This window comes from Podarcis vaucheri, assembly GCF_965113315.1.
Source record: "Podarcis vaucheri genome assembly, chromosome: 8".
Lineage (NCBI taxonomy): Eukaryota > Metazoa > Chordata > Lepidosauria > Squamata > Lacertidae > Podarcis > Podarcis vaucheri.
The window spans coordinates 12,272,558-12,298,235 of record NC_138766.1 but is presented as its reverse complement, the minus strand read 5'-3'; the positions used below and the strand labels follow the sequence as shown (position 1 = coordinate 12,298,235).

At 42.5% G+C, this 25,678-nt stretch overlaps 2 protein-coding genes and 1 long non-coding RNA gene across 7 annotated transcripts in view; all 3 read left to right on the top strand.

Moving 5' to 3' along the window:
• MAJIN (membrane anchored junction protein) overlaps positions 1-25,678 on the top strand; it is a gene marked incomplete at its 5' end in the record, with an annotated part of 238,719 nt that overhangs the window by 13,511 nt on the left and 199,530 nt on the right. The window lies entirely within an intron of this gene.
• TMEFF1 (transmembrane protein with EGF like and two follistatin like domains 1) overlaps positions 1-25,678 on the top strand; it is a 106,226-nt gene that overhangs the window by 40,725 nt on the left and 39,823 nt on the right. For all 3 annotated transcript variants that reach the window (XM_082234607.1, XM_082234606.1, XM_082234605.1), the window contains one exon: positions 24,842-24,951. In XM_082234607.1, the coding sequence (XP_082090733.1) occupies positions 24,842-24,951 (110 nt within the window). The remainder of the gene's footprint in view (positions 1-24,841; positions 24,952-25,678) is intronic.
• On the top strand, positions 785-7,445 carry LOC309538286. The gene is made up of 2 exons (XR_014222156.1): positions 785-2,267; positions 2,607-7,445. It is a non-coding gene; the product is annotated as an uncharacterized lncRNA (long non-coding RNA).

Below are 25,678 nucleotides of genomic sequence, written 5' to 3'. Positions count from 1 at the left end.
TTTCGTTTAGAATATTTTTTTTCTTGTTTTCCTCCTCTAAAAACTACGTGCGTGTTATGGTCTGGTGCGTGTTATAGAGCGAAAAATACGGTAATTCATCTGGATTGTGCCACTGTGTGGATGCTCTTTTCAAGGTTTTAGTGCTGATCTTTTTGTGTGCGGCCTCTACTTCCCCAAAGTGATAAACTAGTCTTGTGGGAACCATGTTTCTCATCTTTCCACTTTGCTTCTTCAATGTGTTCCTGCCATGTCATACTGATGCCATTTGACTGCAACTGCTGTTGAGGTTGTCCATGTGCACCTGCAATTCAGGTTGTCCATGTGCTCCTGAAACACACATTATTACTCATTTTGTATGGGTCTCCCTTCCCTGTACCAGAAATAACCAAATGACAGAATCACATAACCTCACCAGGATTACATAGGTATAACCCACATTGACATTCTTTTCCCGTAAAAGCCAGCGGATGTTGGCACAAGCAGTTCTAATGAGTTCCCTGAGATCCTTTTTTTTATATATATATAAAATTTTTTATTGGTTTTTCACAATTTATATAAACACAGACAATACACAATACAAACAAACAAACACATAAACAAACATGTATAATTTCGAATCCTTTTTTTCTTAAACCTTACTTCACCGACTTCCCCGTACCTCCCCTTTCTGCATCCCAATTTCCAAATTTGTTTCAGCAAATCCTCCCCCTTGATTTTATCTGATTTTCCCTTGTTCTTTTCTTTTACTTAAGTGAGTTCCCTGAGATCCTGTGTAGTTGTTTCATTCAGACATTATTTGGTTTGCTGTGAGATCGAGTCACCAGACAATCCTACCACAATAGTTACATATTAACTGGGTCTTTAACAGAAAGAAAATAAGGTAGAAGTTAGCTGTGGAAGCTTCATCCCCTTCCTCTGTTCTCTGGGCTTTTGGTTGAATGGGATAGAGTGGTGTTTGTATAGTGGCATAGATCCTAAAATAAGTTTAAAGGAAGTTCATGGAAATAAGATTTTCCATCTATTCCTCCCTGACCCTGTACCCCATCCTACCTTGTTCAGGAGGACACCCCCCCCCCCACAGAGGCATGCAGGTTGCTGCAGGGGAAGGAAGGGGACAGGATACTTTAGTCAGATTATCTAAGGACACGAGACCATGTATCATTTTGAGATAGTTGTTCAGCTCTGTTGCTGCATCCGGGTTGAGATGCTGTACATCAGAACATGGACCTGCCTGCTTTGTTTAGGACAGAGGTAGGAAACCTGTGACCTTTTGTTGTTTAGTGGTTTAGTCGTGTCCGACTCTTCATGACCCCATGGACCAGAGCGTGCCAGGCACTCCTGTCTTCCACTGCCTCCCGCAGTTTGGTCAAACTCATGCTGGTAGCTTCGAGAACACTGTCCAACCATCTCGTCCTCTGTCATCCCCTTCTCCTTGTGCCCTCCATCTTTCCCAACATCAGGGTCTTTTCCAGGGAGTCTTTCTCTTCTCATGAGGTGGCCAAAGTATTGGAGCCTCAGCTTCAGGATCTGTCCTTCCAGTGAGCACTCAGGGCTGATTTCCTTCAGAATGGAGAGGTTTGATCTTCTTGCAGTCCATGGGACTCTCAAGAGTCTCCTCCAATACCATAATTCAAAAGCATCAATTCTTCGGTGATCAGCCTTCTTTATGGTCCAGCTCTCACTTCCATACATCACTACTGGGAAAACCAAAGCTTTAACTATACGGACCTTTGTTGGCAAGGTGATGCCTCTGCTTTTTAAGATGCTGTCTAGGTTTGTCATTGCTTTTCTCCCTAGAAGCAGGCATCTTTTAATTTCGTGACTGCTGTCACCACCTGCAGTCATCATGGAGCCCACCATCCTCAGCTTAGCATGGCCAATGTTCAGGGATGATGGCAACCTCAGATCACAGGTAGGACCGCTCTGTTCCCATCCAAATATAGGAAGCTTTGTTTTGTGCATTGCTTGCGCATCTGGAAGATGAAGTTGGTTTTGCATTTAGCAGCACTCTTCAGCTCAGAGCTACAAGAGTTCCTTCTCCACTGAAACCACCTTTGGTTTTAACAACCCTGCTCTTCTGTCTTTTAGCAGAAGTCAGCCTCTCAGAAATTTAGCAGGTGAAGTTTTTCCCTGCCACTTATTTCCACAAGGAAGAGATTACCCTACAGAATTCCTTCAGGTCAAGCTCCTGTTAAGTTCATGGGGGCACAACTAGTAAACAAAAAGGGGCAATGAGACAGACAGCATGGTGACCTGCTTGTAACTAGGTGATTAGTTAAAGGTAAAGGTAAAGGTACCCCTGCCCGAACGGGCCAGTCTTGACAGACTCTGGGGTTTGTGCGCCCATCTCACATCTATAGGCCGGGGGCCAGCGCTGTCCGGAGACACTTACGGGTCACGTGGCCAGCGTGACAAAGCTGCATCTGGCGAGCCAGCGCAGCACACGGAACGCCGTTTACCTTCCCGCTGGTAAGCGGTACCTATTTATCTACTTGCACCCGGGGGTGCTTTCGAACTGCTAGGTTGGCAGGCGCTGGGACCGAGCAGCGGGAGCGCACCCCGCCGCGGGGATTCGAACCGCGACCTTTCGATCAGCAGTTGATTAGGTGATTAGTTACCTAGGTGTAACTAGGTGGTATCCTTCATGTGTCCTGAAAAGGAGAGGAAAGTTCTTATTTTCCTAAAGAAATGAGTGATTTGGTGAATCTGCATTCACCTGCACTCATATTTACTTAAGCAAACAAAATTGGCATCTTCTGTAGGGATCATTCAAAAGGACACGGCATCTGTGCTGCTGCTATTTATTTATTGTGTTAACTGGTACATAAATGAAAATAAGGCACAGGCCCTACCCTCGGGCTTCCCTACTATAGAAAAGCAATACACAAGGGAAGGAAAAGGTAGAAAAAGAAGGGAGATCTGAAGAGGAAAGGAATTAATGGTCCTTAACATCCAGTAGGGGGCAGGCCTGTGCCCTTGCTAGGTATGAATTCCCCATCTCTGCTTCAGCTCCCTAGCTGCCCTTCATTCTTTGGCCAGTAACTGAGACCAGTACAACCTTCTCCTCTAGGGGAGCTGACAATTGGGGCAGTTCTTTCTAGCGGAGCAGGGGGCAGATTGGAAAGCAAAATCCCTGCATCTGTTTCTTATCCTGCCAATGGCTGGAGCCAGGCACATTTCCTCCCTTGCTGTGATATTCTTCCTGAGAAGGGAGAGAGCACAACCTTCCTGGGCCTGGTGTGACCTTTCCCTTGTTTCAAAGCTGTCCTGCTTTTAAAGAACTGGTGTTCCTAAAGCAGCTGAAGGGATGTAACAGCTTCAGGTTGCTTTCTGGCTCACCCTGTGCTTTTCAGCCAGACGGCCCTCTTTTTTTCATGCTGGATTGGATGGGGGGGGGAGAGAAGTGTCCCCCCACTGTTTTGAGCACACATGAGAGATGTCTTTCTGCCACCAATTCTGTGAGCAGGAGGCAGCTGGTCTCCAAGGAACAATTGAACAGCAAAACTGCAGAAAAGCTGCAAAATGTAGCCTTGGTAGCAGAATTCAGTTTCCTAAGTATCTCAGCTATTGTTCTGTATATATATGCAAACCTCTTCGAGAATCTTGGATGCCAAAGGAGGGACTAAGTTTTTCCCTCTGCTACTTTTCTAGAAAAAGAGGCACCAGAACTCACAATAAACGCCTCCCTTGTGCTCTTATAATGCCAATTGCACCCACCTGTGAGGTGCCAGAACTGAGTTCTGGTGGATTCTGATTGGAAAAAAAGCCCTGGCTTTTCCCATCTTCAAGTAGAGTCAGTGTTCTGCATAGCTTATTACTCCTCCTTTTGCCTAATGGAAGAAGACTAAATTATGCAAAGTAAGAGTAATCATGGGCATTTTAAAATGCAGATACTTTATACAAGTTGCTGAACAGAGGGTTAGCTATGATAGCCTCTTGTAACAAAAACGACCAAGAGTCTCGTGGCACCTTAAAATGTAACCAATTTATTCTGGCATAAGCATTTGTGGACTGCTGTTATCCATGAAAATGTATCCCATAATAAGTGGGTTAGTTGATTTTTAAGGTGCCACAGATAACTGGAGATACCTTGGGGCAGATTTTTTTAAAAAAACCTGAATGCTTAGTTCCAGTAACACTCCCCCTCCCCACTGACCAGATGGACTGAGGTGTAAAAAACTCTGCTGGATGCAGTCAGATTATGAGTCCATCTAACCCAGTATTGTCTGCTCTGACTGACACTAACTCTGTGGCAGAAGCCTTTCCCAGCCACATTAATTGTGAATCTTTTGCTGGCCGAGCCTGGGAATTTGTGAATGCAAAGCCTGTGCCCTGTCAACTATGAGCCTTACCCAGATTTTCTTGAAAGCCTTTCTTCTTCATGATTTTTTCCCTTATAATTGATTTTGTATGCTGTTCTTACATAGTTCATCCAGTGGTTTCCCATCCAAAGGGCTGATTAAGTCCACACCTACTTATCTTCAGCAACATCAGTTGCTCTGAAACCACTCACAAATTCCCCCCCTCCACGATGGAAGCTGCTCTTTGCAGGAAAGAGCCTACCCAATGAACAGTTCAAGGAGCATGTTTATATGGTGGGGGTGTGTGCCAGTGGAATGAAGGCGTTCATTTCACTAAACGTTTGTCTTGGGCTTGACAAATGTTCCAGGATGTAAAGAATCATAAAAACCCATTATAACACTTCAGACATCTCTTTCCACCCCCTGCAAATGCATGGAAACAGAAGCAAAAAAGAGGAGACATTCGGCAATGGTGTATTAGTAATGGCGTATGGGAAATAAAAGTAATGAAATAGGTCTCATAATAATGAAATACTAGGGAAGATGGGAAGTAAGGGAATCATGAGCTTTGCTGACAGATGATGCCAGTAATGCAAAGGCAGCATTGATCATCTTAATGGACAAGTAGCCCCAGCTTACTGTCATAGAATGGGCTTCCGTTAGCCTGCACCTGCTTTTTCTTGATCATAGACATGCTGGAAAGCATTTATAGTTCAAATGAAATTGCAAACTATTTCTGGGGTTCACGTTTCAGCTGAAAGAGATGTTCTGCTACAAACAGAGGCTGTGGAACCACGGTCTCTGCCGAACAATTGCAAAATAGCAGGGAAAGGGTGACATTTGCTGGGTAGCACTGACAGGAGAGGGGTGTTTAACTCTTCCCTTCCTCACTGCTTTTCTCTGCAACCCTTTTCCTCCCCCAGCTACTTTGCTGTATGATGCAAGAAATGCATGCCAAAGAACAGCAGCCAGAGGGGATTGTTAAGTGCCTCTCATGCAGTTTGCCTACTTCTCCATGCAAATTTTCCTCCTTCCCTCTCCTGTTTAGCAGCAAGTGGTATTCTGAGCCTTTCAAAAGACCTCAGAAAAACATGGTAGGCATATAATGGCAACTTGCAGGCTTATAAGAACAACAGGGAGAAAAGGCATGACAGCTTATTTAAAGAGGACAGCTAATCTAAAACAGTACAAAGAGTACTTTCAGATATATCTTGCTTGTTGATTAGTAATTTAATCTACAGTGACAACTTTACTCTGTGTCTATTTAGATACTGTATTTCTTTCCTGATCTCATACCTCATTGACTGCCATAGTTGGATTCAATGTACATTAAATTTAGTTTGTGTCTCAGTAGTCAGAGCAACTATGTGTATGGGGTGTTAGGAGAGGGGAGTACCTCTGGTGGGGGACATGTTGTGCTTCTTCTGGGGTAGTTTGTCCACCTTTGGTCTCCATCCTGTACTCGGCTCCCACCTGTGGCTCCTAGAAGCCGTCAACATGTAACGGAAGCCACACCTCGGGAAAGGCTGGCTAAACCAGGTGAGGGTAGCTGATGGCTCTCAAATACTTGGTGAGTTAGGGACTTCTCCTGCATGCAAAGACAGGCTCTGGCAGATTGAGACCAATAGTGGGTCCAACGATCAAGAAGGCAGTTTCTGCACGAGCTGTAGAGGGAAGTGGGGGCAGATGGGGCTCATCAACCTGGGAAGGTAGCCCATCTAAGAGAAGGAAAACTTGGATCCTAAGCCTCTGCTGCCTTGCAGCTATACTCATTTGTGAAAAAGGCTTCGGGAGTAAACCCTGTGGAAAAATCTGTACCTGCTGACTTGCGGGACATCTTTGGAAGAAGAAAATGCTAAGGAGTAAATCCTACACAAATCTGGAGTGGAGTCCCTAAGGCAGTTGGATGGCATCTTGTATGCCACCTTTCAGCAACTCCTGCCAGCAAGCTGGTACCAAACACATTGCTCTCCTTTGGATTGCATCAGTGAGGCAGGGGTTTGTGGGTTGCCATCTGGGCAGCCCAGGACCTCCATACACCCTGCCCAGGCTTGTGTCCCAGAGAGGTCACTTTGGTGCTGCTAACACAGCAAAACCAATGCGGGAGGCAGCAGTTACAAGTTACTGGTCTCTGCAGCCACAGCAGTTGCTGTGATTCTTCAGCGATTTGACTTCACCCCAGGAGGTCCACTCAGTTGTCTCTCAAGACAGATGGATGCCACAAAAAAGTCAGAGCAACTGAGGACACATTGTGAAGCCATCAAACTACTGAGTGGTTTTGGAGAGTAAATATGTCTGAGCAAAATTTACAGCTCTAGTCTAGGACTGAGTGGAAATCCACAATGGGCCAGGTCCAGAAAGCTTTCTTATGGGCTGTGTCTTATCCTGCAGAGTACAAAACAAGCTCAGTGCTTTTTATTCTGGACTAGAGTTTGCCAAGCAAGCATGTTATCACATGTTATCCAAGCAAGTGATCACAAGTTGTTATTAAGTGCAGGGTTTAGGGAAACATCTTAATCAACAATCAAGCAGCTTCATTTGCAAGGAGTCTTCCCTTCAGCTTGAAAACCTCATCATGCATTAGTATCGGTTGGATTATGTGTGGGAATTATTAATTGGTTGTTATTCTGAAGCGTGTTCATAATTCTGATATGCAGTCTAGACTGAAACAACCAAACAGACTAGCAAAACAGGATCAAAATTACGGTAGAATTTGACAGTGTATAAATTGCAGGCTACCTAGGAAGAGGCTGCTGCTACCAGTACCATATTGGAGCCTTTTCCGTGGAAACTTGGCTACCATTTTTCAGGAATACTAGGTGGGTTTTTGCACTATTATAACACCACCACCTCGTGCAGTGGTGCCTCATTTTCTCCCATCCCATAGGAGTGAATGGAAGCATTCTCTAAAATGGGAGAAATTCTTATTGCTGGAGATGCCAGTGTTTGGGGAGAAGATAATGTTTTACCTTCTTTTTACCCTGGTATGTTACCCTATTTACTTTGACCCACAGAACTGAGTTAGAGGCACTTGGAAATAAGCCAGCTCCTGTCTGCATATCCAGACCTCTTTCTCTACATGTTCCATTTCGTGTTGTCATGTTAAAGTGTTTTGGAAATAAAAACTAGATGATATATCTGTAACATGATGCCATCCGTTATGAACCCAGTGCTTAATATGTTTTTAGTGGGACCTGAAATTCCTAGTAAATTTGCCGTAGCCTCACAAGCTTCATCAGACCAAATAATACTTTATATATCAGTTTTGTATGAGCTTGTCCAAACTGAGCATTAAGTAAATTCAGATCCTGTCATTTTTTATTGGCAGAAATGTAAAAAAAGAAAGAAAAAAAGAAGTGTTTTTCGTTTATCAGTTTTAGATCCCTCCTGTAGAATGAGGTTCTCTTGGTCTTACTTGTATCAGTCTGTTGTGTGAACAGGCTTACCATTTGGCTACTGAAATACTTTTACAGATTCAGAGCTCTGGTTACATGAGAAACTCCTTAAACAGAATGAGTTAACAGAAGAATAAACCGGATTGTAAAACTATACAAAGCAATAAAAATAAAATAAAATAAAAGCATGTTACGCCTCTAGCATGCTTGTCAGGAAACCTAGGGTGTATTCACAGTTAGTGTCTTCAAACAGGAATATGTACTCCAGCAGTAAATTCAGTGCTAAGCTGATTCCAAGTTGGGTAGCTGTATTTCATCTGTTGCAGCAGAAAAACAAAGCATACTATTGCACCTTAAAGACCAACAAATTTATTGTGGCATAAGCTTTCATAAGACTACAACCATCAGAAGCATGAAGTGTTATTCTCAGCTTGGGAGATCTGCACAGGGGCACAAAGAGGGAAATAAAAACAGTGAGGGTAGATGGCTAGGAAATGCTAAAAGTCCATATTATCTCTTGATATTTTCATGCAAAGGTCTGAAGTATACGATATAAGAATGGCAACCCATTCAAAAGAGCAACAATTGTAATGCAGTATGCCTTCCTGAAGGACGCGGGTGGCGCTGTGGGTTAAACCACAGAGCCTAGGACTTGCTGATCAGAAGGTTGGCGGTTCAAATCCCCTCAACGGGGTGAGCTCCAGTTGCTCGGTCCCTGCTCCTGCCAACCTAGCAGTTCGAAAGCACATCAAAGTGCAAGTAGATAAATAGGTACCCCTCCAGCGGGAAGGCAAACAGTGTTTCCGTGCGCTGCTCTGGTTCACCAGAAGCGGCTTAGTCATGCTGGCCACATGACTGGGAAGCTGTACGCTGGCTCCCTCGGCCAATAAAGCGAGATGAGCGCCGCAACCCCAGAGTCAGCCACGACTGGACCTAATGTTCAGGGGTACCTTTACCTTTACCTTTACCTATGCCTTCCTGAATTCTAAGATCCTTCTTGGAGGTCATTTTCTCCACATGAAGTGAGGTGGGTGGCTGCCAAAGAAAGGGCTTCTCAGTACTGGCACCTCAGCCATGGAACATCCTCTCCAGAGAGGCACCTTCTCCATGGTCCTTTCAGCAACAGTTGGACTTTTAAAAATTCACCCATGCTACTAAATTGTGTTTTTTATTCTGGTTTGTAAATTATTGAGTGTTCCCTGTATGCAAGGAAGTTTTCTTTTCTTTTCTTTTGCTGGCCTAAAAAAAGAAAATTATTGTATGCTGTGTTTTTAATATTTTCTTGTAAGCCACCAAGGACATGTTTATTAAGGGGCAGCTATATAAATCTAATTAAGAGTAATGGTGGTGATAAATATTTCTACCAACCATGCTATGCTCATTTAACACCCAGCACAGAATAAAAAATTATGATGAACCCATGCCCCTGATTAAGAACTAAATGCGTTGAAAAAATATTTCTGAAGAATGGTAGTTTTACGATCTCATGGTGAAAGAAGTATTGTTACCCTGAGATCAGCAGCTGAGTATCCTAGGAGACTGAAATGTTCTCTTGGGGGATTTTCATTTTTGCCGGGTTTTTGGGTCAGATTCGTGTCCACTCCTTTTGTGCAGACTTTTTTTGTCCTATGCAGATAGCGGAAGGGCATTGTTAAGGCATTGAAAGATGACCAGGTGAATGAGCCCATGGTGCTTGGCTTGGCTTGACCTCCCCGCACCTGGGGGGCCTGGGAATAGTCCTGGGGGGCAGATAGAGAGGCCTTCTGTTCCTGGCATATTTTAGTTGGAAAATGGGCAAGATGATGATGATGATGTTTCTAAGGAGATTCTTGAAGCTAGCTTTCCTCTTTTTAACCATGATAAGCGGTTGACTTTACAGATTATTTTATGCGCAAACAGAAAAGATTTTGTGTGCCTTATTAAGTGCCTGAGATGTTGTGACATGTAACACTGTGTACCTCTTTGATCGGGATTCCTGTCAGCACTGCTGCAAAGAGTAAAAGGCAGCAGTTATGGTGGAAAGGGTTGTGTTTGTGGTGGGGGGGGGGGTTAGGAGAGGCTCAACTAAGAGACTCCATTTGAACCCAACTAAGAAGTTTATACACACATGTATGTTTTATCATTTGAAGACTCATAGTCACTGCAGAAAAAAACTTAATTGAAAAAGAAGTGATGTGAGGTGGTTCGGTCCTGGGCTTATTCCCACATGCAAGTCACCACTTGATAGTAGGGTCATCAGGTGACAAGTGTGCATGTGTGAACCAGACTTAACTCTGGTTAGCATAATCATTTTCCAGAAATTTAGATTGGGCTCAGGTGTATAAATGAAACAGTTTGCTCAAATCGTAACATTTTTGGGTGCCCTAGGCTGTCTTCAGAACCTACAAAATCTCATGCCGGCTAATGTGATGACTTGCATGTAATCTGAGGGAGAAATCAAGAATGATATTAATATTTTTTTATCTTAAGGATGTCAGGTGGAATAACTTTACTCAATGCCTGAAAGTTATTTCCCCTAATATATGCATTTTTGTAAATACTGGAGGAACTGCATAACAAAATTTGGTTAAGTGTGGATTTAAATGGATAGTGCTGTCTTCAGTTTGCATATTATTTTGGAAAGTGCAGATCTGACAGAGTCACCTTTAAATGTGAACTGAATTTAATTTCTAATGGAGTATAGCATTGGTGCCTAAATCCCTACATTTAATCAAGCAAAAGTAAAGCATTTTGTTTTTAAAAATCTCAAGCACACTCAAAACATCAACAGGTCCTCTGCTTTAAAGGAGAGCGTGAGACTCTTAATCTCAGGGTTTGAGCCCTATGTTGGACAAAAGATTCCTGCATTTCAGGGGGTTGGACTAGATTACCCTTGTCGTCCCTTCCAACTCTACAATTCTAGGATTCTGTGTATTTGTGAACAAGCAGTCTGGTTTGATGCCAAGAGATACTTGTGCCATTTATCCATTTAGACATGGATTGCTTGTGTTTTATTACCACTATTCAGAGCCTTTGTGATGCAAGAAAAGTCTGTATTGTTTCTCAATACTATATTTGGAACCTGTTCTTTGGGCTAGTCACTGTGTATTTATTGCAGAGGAGCAGTAGGAACTTACAAGTTGGTCAGCGTTTTTTAAAGCAACCAAGCCATGTCAGTAAATGTATAAAAGCCCAAGAGACACAGGGGGATTTCTTAGGGAGACACTTACCATGTCATGAAGTGAGGCAGAAGAAAGGCTTGTGAAAAGATTTACTTTCTGAGGTTTTCCATCACTGCTACATAGAGTTACTGCTATATAGAATACATAAATTCTACATTAAAATATTGAGGGAGCTATCCAGATAAATTAGTCTTGTTCTAAATAACACCATTTGTATCCATATGATATAAAGCAGTGACAAACTGGCCTTTATTTAGATATTATAGATGAATAAACCTGTCAGGAGAATAACTTAATTACATATGCCTCCCATGTATACAGAAGTTATAATTTAGTACTTTCGGGTAATTGGAATACAATGTAGAAGAAGCACATTGTGTTTTGAATTACCATTTTAATATTCTTTTTAGAGATTGAACACTATTGTTCAAAAGGTTTTGTTCTCTTTTATTCTCTATTCATCTTGACTTGAATCGGCGGGGGGAAACAGGGTTAGTTACATAAGATGGAAAGTTTGTTACCTTTTTCAGCGAAAAGAACAGCTCCGTCACTGGGATATGTAGCAGACAGAATTTAAAATTGGATTTTTGTATCCATTTTCCTCATAGACATGTCTGTATTATTAAGCAGCAGAGTTGTCAAAGGAGCTTCCAGACTGACCGCTTTTAAGCTGTCACACAAACTTTATTCTTCGTCTTCGTAAAAGTCTGTTAATTTGTTGGTCTAAGGCCTGTTCACATGTATGGCATAGAATGGGGTCTGGAGGCACCAGAGACTTGTGAGACTGCTGTTTGTGGATGGAACTGGAGGTAGTTGAGCTGAGATCCTATCTTCCCAGCTAGAGAATCCTCTTGGGCCTGAAAATCAGGGGACACTAGTGAGTCCTTCCTGCATGGGATAAAGCCCTCAGATTGATAATTGCTGCTCCGTCTGGGCAGCAGGTTGAGGGAAGGGGAAGCCACCACGCTATCCTCATCTACTGCAGGACTACTTGACTGCTTGTCCAAGCCTGCCTTCCATCTTGTTGTGGCTGGTCATCTGCCCACCTGCCTGATACTTACCAGCCCTAGGATGCCTGATAGAACCTCAATTACTCCATATTCAGTATGACATGCAAATGGTTCTTCTCTGTAGGAAAAAAATATCTGTGGAGAAAGAGTGATGTGCCTTTAGAATTTCCACCCAAGTTTACATGGATTAGGAAAAGATTTGAGCCAGGAGTGGGGAACCTTTCTCAGTCCAGAGGCAGCATTCCTTTATGGGGAACCTTCTGGAGACTTCATGCAGGTGATGACTAGGAGCCTAGGAAAACATGGAAGGAGCAAGAGATGTGGGTCTTCCCGTTGTTTGGTAGGTTACATTCCAGCCACACATAAATTGGAGGTTTCTATCCAACTATCTTTCTATGGACTCAGGCAGGCAAGATGCATTATCACAGTTAAGCAATCCAGTAAGGTAAACACACTTAAGAACAACACAGCACAGGACTGGTGAAGGATGTGGTCTGGGGACAGTGGGAGACACCTGAGGGACAAATAGAGAGGCTTGGAATGACATATCTATCGCCTCCAAACTTCCTCCAACATGCAGGATCAAAGGTTTGGATTACTCTGTTGGCTTCCTTTAAGAAAACAGAAACAGTAGATTTATAAAGCAAAAACTGAAAACCTTTTTTGATTAGCAAATAAATACTGCTTCTGTCCTTTGGCTCTCTTGTTATACCTCTATACCTTCTATAATTTTTGCTTGGCATTTTATTTTGCTTTGGTCCTAAAAAAATCCAATAATTTGTGTTCACCTGGTGCTTCAGCACGCTCAAAAAGTGCTGTCCGATGTATATCTATTCTATGAGTTCAGTGGGGCTTCCTCCCGGCTTTGTGGATATAGAATTGCAGCCAAAGTGCTTAGCACACATTATCTTGTAATTCTTGCAAGGATTCCATGCCAGTCCTGCATGGTTGGGCAATACCATTATCCCAAACCCCCAATAGTAGTGGTGGTGTGGGAAGCTGAGGAAAACAGATTTGTTCTAAAGCCATCTAATGAATTAATGCCAGAAGAAAGATGCAGACGGGGCCTTTCTGATTCATAGTTCAGTCTGCTAATCTAGTCACTACTCTTCTTCCAGCTCATATGTGAAACGTCTGCATAATGGGAACCCGTATACCTCCACAATTCACCATTCACAGAAAGAGAGGCTCATGGCTCCCTTGATGCAAAAAAATGCACTTTAAGCTGTAAGAGCATCTTTATAAATGCCACTGTGCCCATCTGCAGGTTTATCTCTCCTTCTCCCCCCTTATGGCTTTCAAGCTTTTCCAGTGCCATTTCTGTCCTTCATCAATTTCCATGTAGCTTTTTTTTTTTACCTCTTCAGGAGGTAAATGTCTTTGCCAGTCAATGAGAATATGCTACTTAGCTAATGCTCTTGAAGCGTTACACGTGGGAGACAGCTGAACAAGTAATAATGGCAACGCATCAGACCAGAAGAGAGAGCAAGACCGATGAGCAGGAATAAAGTGAGATTCTGATAATAAGAAAAGGCAGAGAGCTGGTATCGGCGTGAGGGAAGGAGCTGAATATGAAAAGATGCCTCTTGAAAGCCACTTTGAGTTTCTTAAGTTCTAGTTAGTTTCTGGCTTGGACACCCTTTGCTTTAATTAGGGGACGTTCAGAGGACTGACAGTTCCTCTCTCTTGCAGAGCATACTCCATTAGCAGCAGGAAGAATTTCTCCCTCTCTGATAACATAAGAATGGGGAAGCCATTCAATGAGACTGATTGGGAATCGGTTTAGTACAGGCAACAGGAAGTACTTCATCACGCATTGCGCAATGCACTTGTAGAATTCACCACTTAAAGATGTGTGGTGATGGCCGCTTTGAATAAGGGACTTTCTACTGATTTGTTGAGACCTCTCATATTCTTCTTGAGGGAGTTTCTCTCCCTCCCCTGGTTTTATTTTACTGCTTCCAGAGATTTTGCCAGTTTCATTTGCATGTCTTCTAGATCACTGGAAATCATAAAGGCCAGCAGATACTCTTATCCGCACTATGAATAAATGCTCCAGGATTTTTGCGTCCGATTGGCATTTGAGTGACTAGAGTGGAGCTATAGTTAGCACCTATACTGGACACAACCCAGTGGGAGAGCTTTTGCACCTAAGGGTGCAAAAAGTGAGCATCAAGTAATAGCTGTCAGAATGAAGCCAACTTGTGTAACGTTTGCTTTTCATACAGAATAGTAGATGAAAAGTTGTTTTTTAAAAGATAATACTTGTAACAATAGCAGGACAAATGTAGGCTTGTATCTAAAGCTGCCCTTGTACAAGTGAAATGGACTTCCACTTCCCTCTCTTCTCCTCTCCCCTGTAGATCCTTCCCTCTGCTCCATTACATGAGTGGAGCTTCCATCCATAAACACCAAACACTTAACTATTCAAACCAGTGCAGGATCATCTTGTACACTGAACATACAAAACATTACTACATGCAAGGCATATTGATTCACGTACCCTTAGGGAAACCACTTATTGAGGCTTGTACCCAGAAACCAAATAGATGACTGATTATTTATTGGCAAAAATATGGATTGTAGAGGATTCTGACCAGCGCCACCTCTATTTATAGGTTCAATAAAGCTATTCCAAGTTGCATTGCTGCTTTGAGGTTTAGTAGGGACAGCAGATTAGGCCAAGGGATAGCCCTGTGCCAATAGATATATGGATATGTGTCTACTCAGATGCAATTCCTGTTGAGGTCAGTGGCGTTTACTCCCGGGTACATTGGTATAGGATCACAGCCTAAAGTACACAGATACTGCTGTTGTAGGAGGAGAAAACTGGAGTTATTAGGTTACAGCCAGCTGTCTTTCTGCACAGCAGCTTCAGAGGAGAAGCCTCAGCAATGAAAACTTGCAAGTTTCATCAACAGTTCATAAGCCATTCTTAACTCGTGCCAGCTCTTATGTGCGTGGAATTGAGAGGCTGCCTCTGGCATTGAAGTGACTGGTTACGGCACTGCAGACAGATGAGACACATTATAGCGCAAAAGTGCCTGGAGACAGCCATCCAGAGGGCATCAGTCTCTTAGGATGAAGTTCCGATGGCTGGGCGGGAGACTTGAGTAGAGTCGGGACAGTTGTTGAAGCCTCTGGCGGGTAGGCAGAGTTGTTGATTATTAAGTACACCCCCCCCCAATTTTGCATGCTCCAGTTAGAGAGACTGCTAAGAAATTTGCAAAACGGAGCGATAAATACCGTAGAAACTTTTATTTTATTTTTAAAAGAAACCTAAGAATTTTCATATATAGTTTAACTTTCATTTGATGCTTTGCTTGTTCTTTCAGAAGAGAAAGAAATGGCCAGCTTTGTGAGAAGTATTTCAGTGCAGAAGTGTTTGTGTATGTGGGTCTATTTCTGCAGGAAATACCAAGCTCTGAGCAATAAAACTCTGAACTGAATTAAGGTACTGGAACATTTGCTAATCCAAGTACATTAGGACATAACAGGAGCCCAGAGGTGTCATTTTTGTTAGTATTCAAAGCATCTTTCAGTAGTACTGATGTTGCTTTTTACAGGCATATTAAGATCTGTGAAAGAGACTTGAAGCTGAGAGGCCAGAATTTTGCTTAAAGTTGGCTGGATAAAGGTGATATTGGAGAATGTGCCTTTCTTAAAATCCTTTTATCCATCTGATGTTATGATACTGATATTGCGGAGAGCTCAGGAGACACACCTCACCCAGTGGGAGAGCTTTGCTAGACATGACAGAGGTAGCCCAGAATGTTTTGTCAGAGGTAGCCCAAGAAAACTGAAATCTCATCCAAAGGTCCTAAGAAAGGGCAATGAACTCCCTCAAAAGATGGTGGACTCTGCTTTCTTGAAGGTTTTGAAGCAGACATCAGATGGCCACCTGTCACAGAAGCATTACTTGAGATTCCTACAAGGCAGGGGGTTGGACTCGATGACCCTCAGGGCCCCTTCCAACTCTACAATACTATGATTCTGTGAAATATATAATAATCTACATTGGAAAGCCAGTTGCAGGCCTTTTGTTTCGCTCTGTTAGGGTGGCAAACTATGACCAAAAGAAGCAGAACTTGCAGCAACTGTGCCCTCCAGATGTTGTGGACTTAAACTCCCATGAGCGCCAGCCAGCAGGTCTCTTAGGAGTAGTAGTCCCAAACATATGGAAGGCACCAGGTTGGGAAAGAATGACTTTCAGTATAGAAAATGTGCATATTTTGCAAATTCTTTTTAAAAATTACTTCTTACATATTATGATCATGTAAGGTGGGGTGGGGGGTTTTCTTTTCAAAGAAAAATGTAACCTGGGTTTTTCCCTGTTAGAATGGCTGTCGATGGTGTTCTAGAAGAAGAAAGAAAGAGGTAGAGGGAAGGAAAACTCCTTGGTGATTTCCAAGGTTTTGGACCATAGTAAAATTAGGAAGAAGATTGTGGATGTGTGGATAATATTTGGTCATTGAAGGTTCCATAGTCTTATAAGGAGGACGTTAAAATGGCATGGCCAGAGACTTTTAACAAGAAAATCCTTCTTTTTCCTCTGGTGCTGTTGACCCATAGTACAAGGAGGATTTTTTTAATGTTTATTTTTGGTCTGTGGGGAGGTAATTGAGCAGTGCATTAGAAGGGCTTGAGATCTAGCAACTTGAGACGTCAACCTGCATGGAATTTTCTTCATCAGGTAGAACAAGGGGTGATTTGCCACAGCCTCATGAACATTGTCATGGTACGGGCAGTCATTTCAACTTATCCACCATGGTGGTAAACGGAGCTGGGGGAGGGATCTAGAAATCATCTTCACACCCTTCACCCTTAACAGGGCTTTAGCTAGTAAAGTCAATGATGAACTGAAGGTGAAGGTCTGCTCCCCTGGGTACTAGTTTACTGCTTCCGCCACCTCCCACATGATGGGCATGGCCCAGTAACCAGTTAGCAGATACAGTAGTACCTTGGTTTACAACCCTAATCTGTTCCGGACGTCCGGTTGTAAACCAAAACAGGTTGTAACCCAAGGCGCGCTTTCGCCAATGGGGCCTCCCCAAAAAATAAATAATGGTTTTAATAGTAAAAAAATGGGTTGTCATCCCAAAAACGGGACACGCACTTCCGGGTGTGACATGGTTGTAATCCAAAACAGTTGTAATCCAAAACAGTTGCAAACCAAGGCACCACTGTACTTCACACGCCTTTGCTACCAATGGGCTAGGAATGACCCTGGATCCTGTACTTCAGCATGGCATGCTATAATTTCTGCACAGAGTCTGGAAATTCCAACAGGCTTAAGATTTGCTCATTAGCAAGTTAAGCATGCTTCTTCAATCCCATTAAAATCAAAGGAACCTTAAGTGCTTCAAGTACTGCTGATTTAGTGGGGCTTAGGGTCAAACTACACATTACAGTGAATGCACAGCACTCAACAGCATCTTTTTTCTTTTCACTAAATTCAGATGTGGTTGGGGGAGTAGTTGGGACCACAGCTTGCAGGGAGAAGAGGTTTGCCCCTCCCACCCACACCCACCCTGCAAGGCGCAGCCTTGACGCTTAGAAAAAGATTCCCTTTGGCACTATCAAGAACTTTCCTCCTAAGCATCATAGCTGTGCGGGAGTGGGGTATTTTCATTACAATTGTAGCTGGAGAGGAGAAGGAGCTTTCTCTCCCTACAGACTGTACTCTCCATGACTCTTCCCTCCCCATGCCTGTAATTAAATAAAAAACGAAGATGTAGCTGCCCATTATACATATAGCATAATATGGAGTTTGGTCCTTTAAGAATGCTTAACTTCTTCCAGATTTAGCTTTCAGTTTTTATCCTACCAGACCATTGCTAAGGTGGCTAATTCATTCTTTAAAAGAAGATTATTAGGATTAATAAGAAAATATGAATGCCATTTTCTCTGATTAAGAGGACGAAAATGATACAGTATTATGTTCCAAGATTTACTTTAGCAAAGAAGATATTACTGGCTCTTAGCCAAAATACTTTCCCAAGATAAAAGTCGTCTTGGCTTTACTGGGAGCTACGTGCATGTATTTAAGAATATGAATTGAAGAGTGCAGAGTCTGACATTTATGCCTTGTATTTTCAGAGAAACATCAAGCCAAAATCAAGCCAAATTATTCCCTCTCCGCAGTAGTGAAGGGAATTAAATTGCCTTCCACAGTCTAAGTTGGCAAATGAAACATTTAGATACGAGCATAAATGAAAAGGCACACCATTTTAAAAAGCATGTCGGAAACAACACATTTTGGTTGCACAGAAATAAGTGATCACACAGTGCATTTCTGGGAAGACATATTTTCCATGTCTTGAGATATTTTTACTCAGAAGCAATGAAGAAGGCAGTGGATGTTGTATTCAACAACTTTTACACATTAAGTAGGTTTAAAGGGGTGTACATTGGGCTTCCTTGCGAGTCTGCCCCCCCCCCAAAGTTTGGAAGCCAAGTGTTGACTTCACAGCTAGATATTAGAAATGGAGTCCCACTATGGTAGGGCAACAGTATCATATGCATATATCAACACAGATATTTTCTGTTAAAGTTTGGCTCGGGTTCTAATCTTATATCCACAAGTGGGAGTAAGCTCTCTAATTTAGTGGGGCTTATTTCTGGATAGGCACGTGCTGGATTGTATTCATAGAGTCTAATAAAATTGAGGAACCTATGAAATCCCTTTTTAAAAAAAAATTCAACCTTCAATTCTACAGATTTTGACAGGTTTTTTTTCCTTTTTTAGAAATAGCCATTCCTTTCCTATAAACATATGTTTCATACAAGCTCAAATATTAAAACAAATTTACATAAATCAGAAAAGAAAACAAACATTTTCATCAAAATTTTCTGCTTTTTGTATTTTTACTGTTGCTACAATAATTGCTTTTGTTTCTGATGTTTTTTATCTATTTTATATTTTATGGTTCTCTTTTGTGGGCTATCTTGAAAATCTAGATTAATAATAATAAAATGTGGGAAAATACAATTTTTGGCTAATAAGATACCAATTTTAATTTTCTGTCCAATGTATTTTACTAGAGAATTGAAGGAAGAATGGCTAATTTTTCAAGAAAGAGTCTAGTAGCACTTTAATGATTGTGCATTTATCCAACGAAGTTCTACTCCATGTAGATCCAATGAAATTAATGGACCTAAGTTAGACATGTCTATTCTTTTTATTAAATTTTTATTAAAGATTTTCTTTGGTTGCAAAGAAAATCTTTGGTTTGTCTCTTTTTTCAGGTTGTAGAGTCTTTTCTACAAATCAGTTACATTCGATGTGAGACTTTAGTGTTTGATGTAGTATAGGGTTGGGGGGAAAGAGAGGGGGTGAGTTGGTAAAACTTATATTCTTTGACTTAGTGTATGTGTGGGGGTTTTGTGTCAGTGTCATTTGGGTAGGTTCTTTTTCTATTCATTTATTATTTTTTCTTGGCAGTGAGAGAAGTTGAGTGGAGCAAGCCAGGGCATGGTTGGTTGTCTTTATTTGACTGCAGTGATAGTTGTTTACGTGTGTTTGGGATGGAGGGAAGAAAGAGATGGTTGGGTCAAGTTAGCCATATTGATTCGTATGCTTTCGGTGAATTCTTGTTGTTGGCCTGTTGGGCTACGTATGTAATAAAGGAGAGCAATAATACGGTGAAGGCATTCTCTTTTATTTGTCCCAGTGTCTGTTTCAGTCTGTTGGTTAGATTTTCCAGTAAGGCTGTTTCCCATACGGTTTGGTACCAGTTCACTCCTGACAGTTTCCCCCGATGCTTCTGGCTGCTGAGAGTAGGTGGTTTATAAGCTCTTTATAATATCATTTTGGAAAATGTTCAATAGTTAGGCATGTCCATTAATTAAAATGGGTCTATTCTGAATAAAACTAAAGCTGGTTAGTACCTTAAACCTCTTTTTGTGACGTAGCTACAATCCTATGCACCCTAGGATAAGCTCCGTTGAAGTCTTCAGTGCTCCCTTCTCAATGTGTAGGTCTTGCCAGTAAAGCACATTTAAGTTTCAATGATGTGTCTTCTTTAGTCAGTTGTAATGCAACCTTTAGTTTTTAATTAGAAATGCAAACAATATTACAGACTATTTAATCGGCTAGTCTGGGGAAGGAATCACATCAGTCAGTGAGAAGCACCTTGAGTTTTGTCTGTGACCATAAGAGCTGCAGACTCAAAGAGAGTCTGCTTGTTCCAGCGGGTCAATATAAATATGTTAACTGAACAAGTATTATCCTACTGAGAGACTGGCTCAGCTTCCTCTGTCTCTAGACCTAATCAGACTAATCTGACACAAAACCTGAAAGCTCCATTACAGTGGTACCTCGGGATAAGAACTTAATTCGTTCCGGAGGTCCGTTCTTAACCTGAAACTGTTCTTAACCTGAAGCACCACTTTAGCTAATGGGGCCTCCTGCTGCCGCCGGAGCTCAATTTCTGTTCTCATCCTGAAGCAAAGTGCTTAACCCGAGGTAATGTTTCTGGGTTAGCGGAGTCTGTAACCTGAAGCATATGTAACCTGAGGTACCACTGTATAAGCATAGTGAGCATTGAGTTGAAGCCTTGATGTTCTCTCTGTACTTGAGGGGCAGACATAATACTAGGGCTCTTGTAATTGCAGTTAAGGAAAGGGGAGCAGGCTACCTTGTTGATGCATTTTCTCTCTCCAGGAGTAGTATATCCCTCTGTCTTACCTTAACCATGGCTAAGGGAGACGTCAGCATACCCTCCAACATTCTTCAGGTATAAATTTGGACATTTCTCACACCCCCAGACCCTCCTTGACCCGTCTCCCATTTTTGCTCCCCCCCCCCCCAGCATTTCCACCACCACTACACCAACGGGGCACAGCACACATACCCTCTACGAAAAAACCCCACCTCTGAATCCTGGTTTTATTTTATTATTTGATAATTTCCAAAAGGAAAACACACACCAATAAATAAATTTTAGAAAGGGGCAAGTGGACACACAAAGCACCCCCCACAAGACTCTTGCACCCCACTCCCTCTCCTTTATATGTCATTTCCTTTTCTTTTTTGTTTGACTTGTTTTCTTCTTTTTACATGAGAAGCAAGCATGTTTTATATACAGTGGTTTTGCTACATATTGTTAAAACATAATATTAATTAAAAAACATTTTTAAAAGAGTTGTTTTTGGGGGGTGTACATGAACCAGATTTTTGAATTACCAGACTTTGGGGAAGCCATAATAGTCTTCATAGCCTTGAATTAGAGGGCCTGGGATTCTCCATTCCTTAACTGCATTACATATACGTAACTACATATTATTTTGTCACTAGGGAAATGTGAGAGCATTGTTTTGTGATTGTGGTGTAAAACCTGGTCTTGACTTCCAAATAGTAGCAGTGCTTTCCTCTTTCGGTTTTTGCTTGGATATATTTTTGCCTCATATTTTATTTACTTTTGTGTGTGCGGTTGGCCTAGTTTTCCACTCATTGGAAAATTTCCCAGAACATGCTTTTTGCAAATCTTTGCTGAGGAACTGTCAAACTTTCTCATTGCAAAATGGAATTGACAGACTGGCTGTTTGCTGAGTTTTTGGAATAAAGATGTCAAGCTAACCCTCTGACACCTTGCTAATCAGATGTCCTTCCCTGTTTATCAGTTTTTAGGGTAAAAATGTGAACTAACAATCTGTTTGTGAACACAAAGTAACATTTTCTCTCCAGGTTGTGTACCCGGGGTGACAACACTGGTTTTTACTGAGCACTGGGATGGCAGTCAGGAGGTAAGGCAAGGTGATACGAAAGCAGTTCAGTCTCTGTTTGAGCAACTCATTGTTCAGACTGAGGAGCTGGGGCAGAATCAGCACTTTCATTGGACTGGATGCCCTGTGTGCCTGTTCTGTTTCAGTAGCCACCTGCCATGTTGCTTCTGAAGTACAACAAGAGATTGGGGTAGTGCCCTCCTCTGGCATGCTACCATGTTTGGCACCAAGAGTAGGGCTGTTCCTACAGAGGTTGAGGTCAGATTCTGATAGGCAACATAAAGATAAGTTTGGACAAAGCAAAGTCTTCATCAGCAAGCTCTGGACTCAGCAGGTGGAGCATAACTATACTGCTGCTCAGGATTTTGGAATTATCACTGGTTTAAGGATCCTCACCCAGTAGCAAGGGAGGCTGTTGTTTCAGCAGGGTGCAAATGCCTTCTGAGACTTTATAAAGGCCAGCCTGTGCTATTAGCTGTGTTTCAACTGAGAAGCTACTTGGGATCTTATAGGTTTGTTGCCATATTGCATAGTCATTGGCTCTTTCAGCAAGGGGGTGACAAGGATTGCACTGGAAGAGTTCTCTGAATCCAGTGAGTCCAATAAAGCCATGTTTGGTCTGGAAGGCCCTGGTAGTGGGGATGGAGACACCTCATCCAGGTTGTCTTCTGAGCTTGGAGTTGGTGTGAGGATGGAGTCAACAGCTGTGGAAGATCTCCCTCTACTGCAGCCTGTTGGAATGGCTTCCAAGAGAGGCAAGGATGAGGTGGCAGCAAATGGTAGTTTTGTTTCAACTGAGCTGTTGGCGTGGGCTATACTATCCCACCTCTGGAGCAAAAGAAACAGGTTTTCACCACTCTCACAAGACTACAATGTCTAGCGTTGTTTGAGAGAGCTGAGCTAAGAGCAGACCCCAACAAAGACGGTGCAACTCATTTCTGTGTGCCAAAATGTGACTTCCAAGCCATGTTCAGAGGGAGGTCAGATCCCCTTTTTCCTGTTAGGTGTGGAGTAAGGCTGCTCTTCTTTGTGAGAGCGAATTACCGGTAGATACGAACCTGCTGCACTCAGGAGCTGTAGCGGCATGTCTTAAACCACTGAGGGGCTGCACTTTATTAATCTCTGAGGAAGATTTTGCCGGGTTCTGCTTTACATACATTTCAAAAGGACCCTGGAGTAGTCTTTGAGGGATTAGCTTGTTAAATTTATCCTTTTTCTTCTTCCTTGTAAATGGAGGCCTTTCCTGCGGAAAGGCAGTTCATGGTAGCCTAATTTTCTGCATTTAAAACACCAGCAGTCACATCATTAGGTATGAGGACTTCTTCAGTGCCTTTCCCTTTGCCTTGTACTTCCATGGCATCTTCCTTCAAGGCATTTAGGTTCCCTCCCTCTCCCCTCCCTGTACCTTATTAGTAGCAGCTCATGCACACTTTGAGACAGTGATACTAATTCCCCATCATCTGGTCAGGCTAAAATCTGGCTATCAAATATGTAACTTACCTGCTGGTATAGCTCCCATTGTTAAAGCAACACTGAATCTTACTTATTTTAAATACTTTTATGCCACCCTTCATTGAAGGTCCCAAGGCAGTTCATGGCAATGTAAAGCAAATTCAATAAAATGAACATCAAAACAAGAATACAACAAGATTGGAAAAACGAGAAGCTGAAAGAACCAAAACTGGGAACCTGCAAAGCTTCATTCCCAGCTGCTCTCCTCACCCCTGGGTTTTCCAGATATGTGTTTGTCACACTATAGGCGTGTTTGCTTGGCTAAGTGGAGGGTGGCTGCTCTTACGCTGGCTGATAGATGAGAGCCGAGTGCTCTTTCCCCCTTGACTTCTGCAGTCCAGAGCAACTGACAGTTGAAGCAGAGTGTTCGCCATTATTGATATTTTCTCTTTGAGAAAGAGGGTTTTCCAGATGGTTTGAGGGTCAGAGGGGGAAGTGCATTGGCAACTGACAGGCAACCGTTGTGTTTGAATGTTTTATACATGCAACTTGTGCGTAACATTTCAAATCCTAACAGGCGCTGTCTGTCTCTGTAAGATACGTCTCTGGTTCTCATTAGCCACAGTATTTGGCAGCTTGTCAATTTTTAATGTTTTTATCCTTCAAGTATTCCTTTGAAATGGGGAGACCTATTATCTTGCTTGTATAGGCATGGAACTGAATGGCAGCACATATTCCTGGCCTTCTCTCTTTCTACTTTCCTGCAGCAAGAAATGCGCCTGCTTCTTAAAAGTTACCACCCAGCTTACTTTCCCACCTTGCTTCAATGCTTCTGCTAGCCAGTGAACAAACTGAACTGAAGTTCATAAGAAGGTGTCTTATTCCAAGTCAGACCGCAGGTCCATGTAGCTCAGGGATCGGCAACCTAAGGCCCATGGGCTCGTAGCGGCCCACAGGGCTTGTCTATCCGGCTCATGGCAACCCCTGCCGACCACTCTTACCAGCGTGGCATGGGGACCGACTTCCGGGTTGATGGCGCCTGTGCGCATGCGAACGGGCGTTCTTCCGACCTGGATGTGCGCCAGAAATAGTGTGCATGCATGCGTGCGGGACGGAGAAGCACCCGTGCACATGTGCGCACGCTATTTCTGGTACACGTCTGGGTCGGGGGAGCACCGGAAAGAGCATGTGCTCACGGGCGCTCCTCCGACCCAGAAGATGGATGGTGCGTGGACTGGCCTATAAGCTTGTAGACCCCTGATCTAGCTGCATATCTCTAGGGTTTCAGCCCTACCTTGAGATGCTCTACCACTGAACTAGGAGTCTTCGCTTTATGTGGGGGCAAAGAGCACATTATCAGGAAATTTGTGCAATAAATCCCCAAATGTATTATTTTGTTACTTAGCTTAAATGAAAAGCAATATTGGGAAACAATTTCGAGCAAGGAATCAGGCGCGTAGCACTTCCCTGCCAGCCATTTTTCCATTTCAAATTGACTCTTTCCCCCCAAGTTGCTCTCCCCTCCCACAGGTTTCAGGTGCATGTTTAAAAATTGTGCTTAAGCCTCTAGAATATGGGGATGGGAACAACTTGGAGCAGATTGGTTTTGAGCAGCAAAATGGCATGCAGGGGGAGAGTTAAGCACTTCCATCATCTATTCCTCTGATAAAAAACAAGTTCCCAAAGCTGCTTTTTATTACAAGGGGTGGGGGGCTGTCAAGTGCCTTTTTGCACAACTGACTTTGCTTTAAAAAAGCATAGCACATAATCTATTTAAATCTTCTTTCCTTTTTCAGAACTAAATGTAAAGGAATCGGATGTGAGAGTATGTGATGAATCATCGTGTAAATATGGGGGTGTTTGTAAGGAAGAAGGAGATAGTTTGACGTGTGCATGCCAATTTCTGGTAAGGAATTTTCACCTTTGTTATCTAATATGATCAAAAGTAATGATATCCTCTAAAAAACTGTCAGTTTGAGAGTTTTACTCATGTACCCATTTGTATGATCTGGGACTCAGCTAGTTTGGTAAAGAAAAAGTGTTTTATATGTGTTGTATATGCGATATAATACTGTGACGACCAGATGGTGCTGTGTCTTTCCCTACTGGATTTCCCTTTATGAGTTTACAATGGGCTTAACTGAAACGCTTCTTTGATGTGTCTAGATTCAGCCCTGGTGTAGCCTGTTCTTCAGAGGCTGAATAGAACAGTTAATGTGCATAACAACTGTTATGCGCATTTTTCGGGCCTCATGGAAAATGTGCACATAACCTGCCCATGAAGAGGGAATTGTACACATTTCCTGATCAAATATATAAAACCTTCAAGAGGCCCCAAGGAATGTGCGTATTTCAACAGCATTCTATACATCCACTGGCCAGTAGTGAATTGAGCACAACAGAAGGCGAGAGGAGGGGACACACACGCTGAATTTTGGCCTTGCACAGGGTACTGCTGAAATTTGAAAGACCAAAGTCCACCCCTGCTTTGGGCCACAGTGCTAAGAAACATTCTTCATTCCATTAACATCTGGAGAGAAGAAAATACTCTGTGTTCAGGTTTTCATTATATCTTTAAGAAACTATGCATCTGTAATATTTTGCCCATTTTTAATTCCCTCTTTTGAAATGTG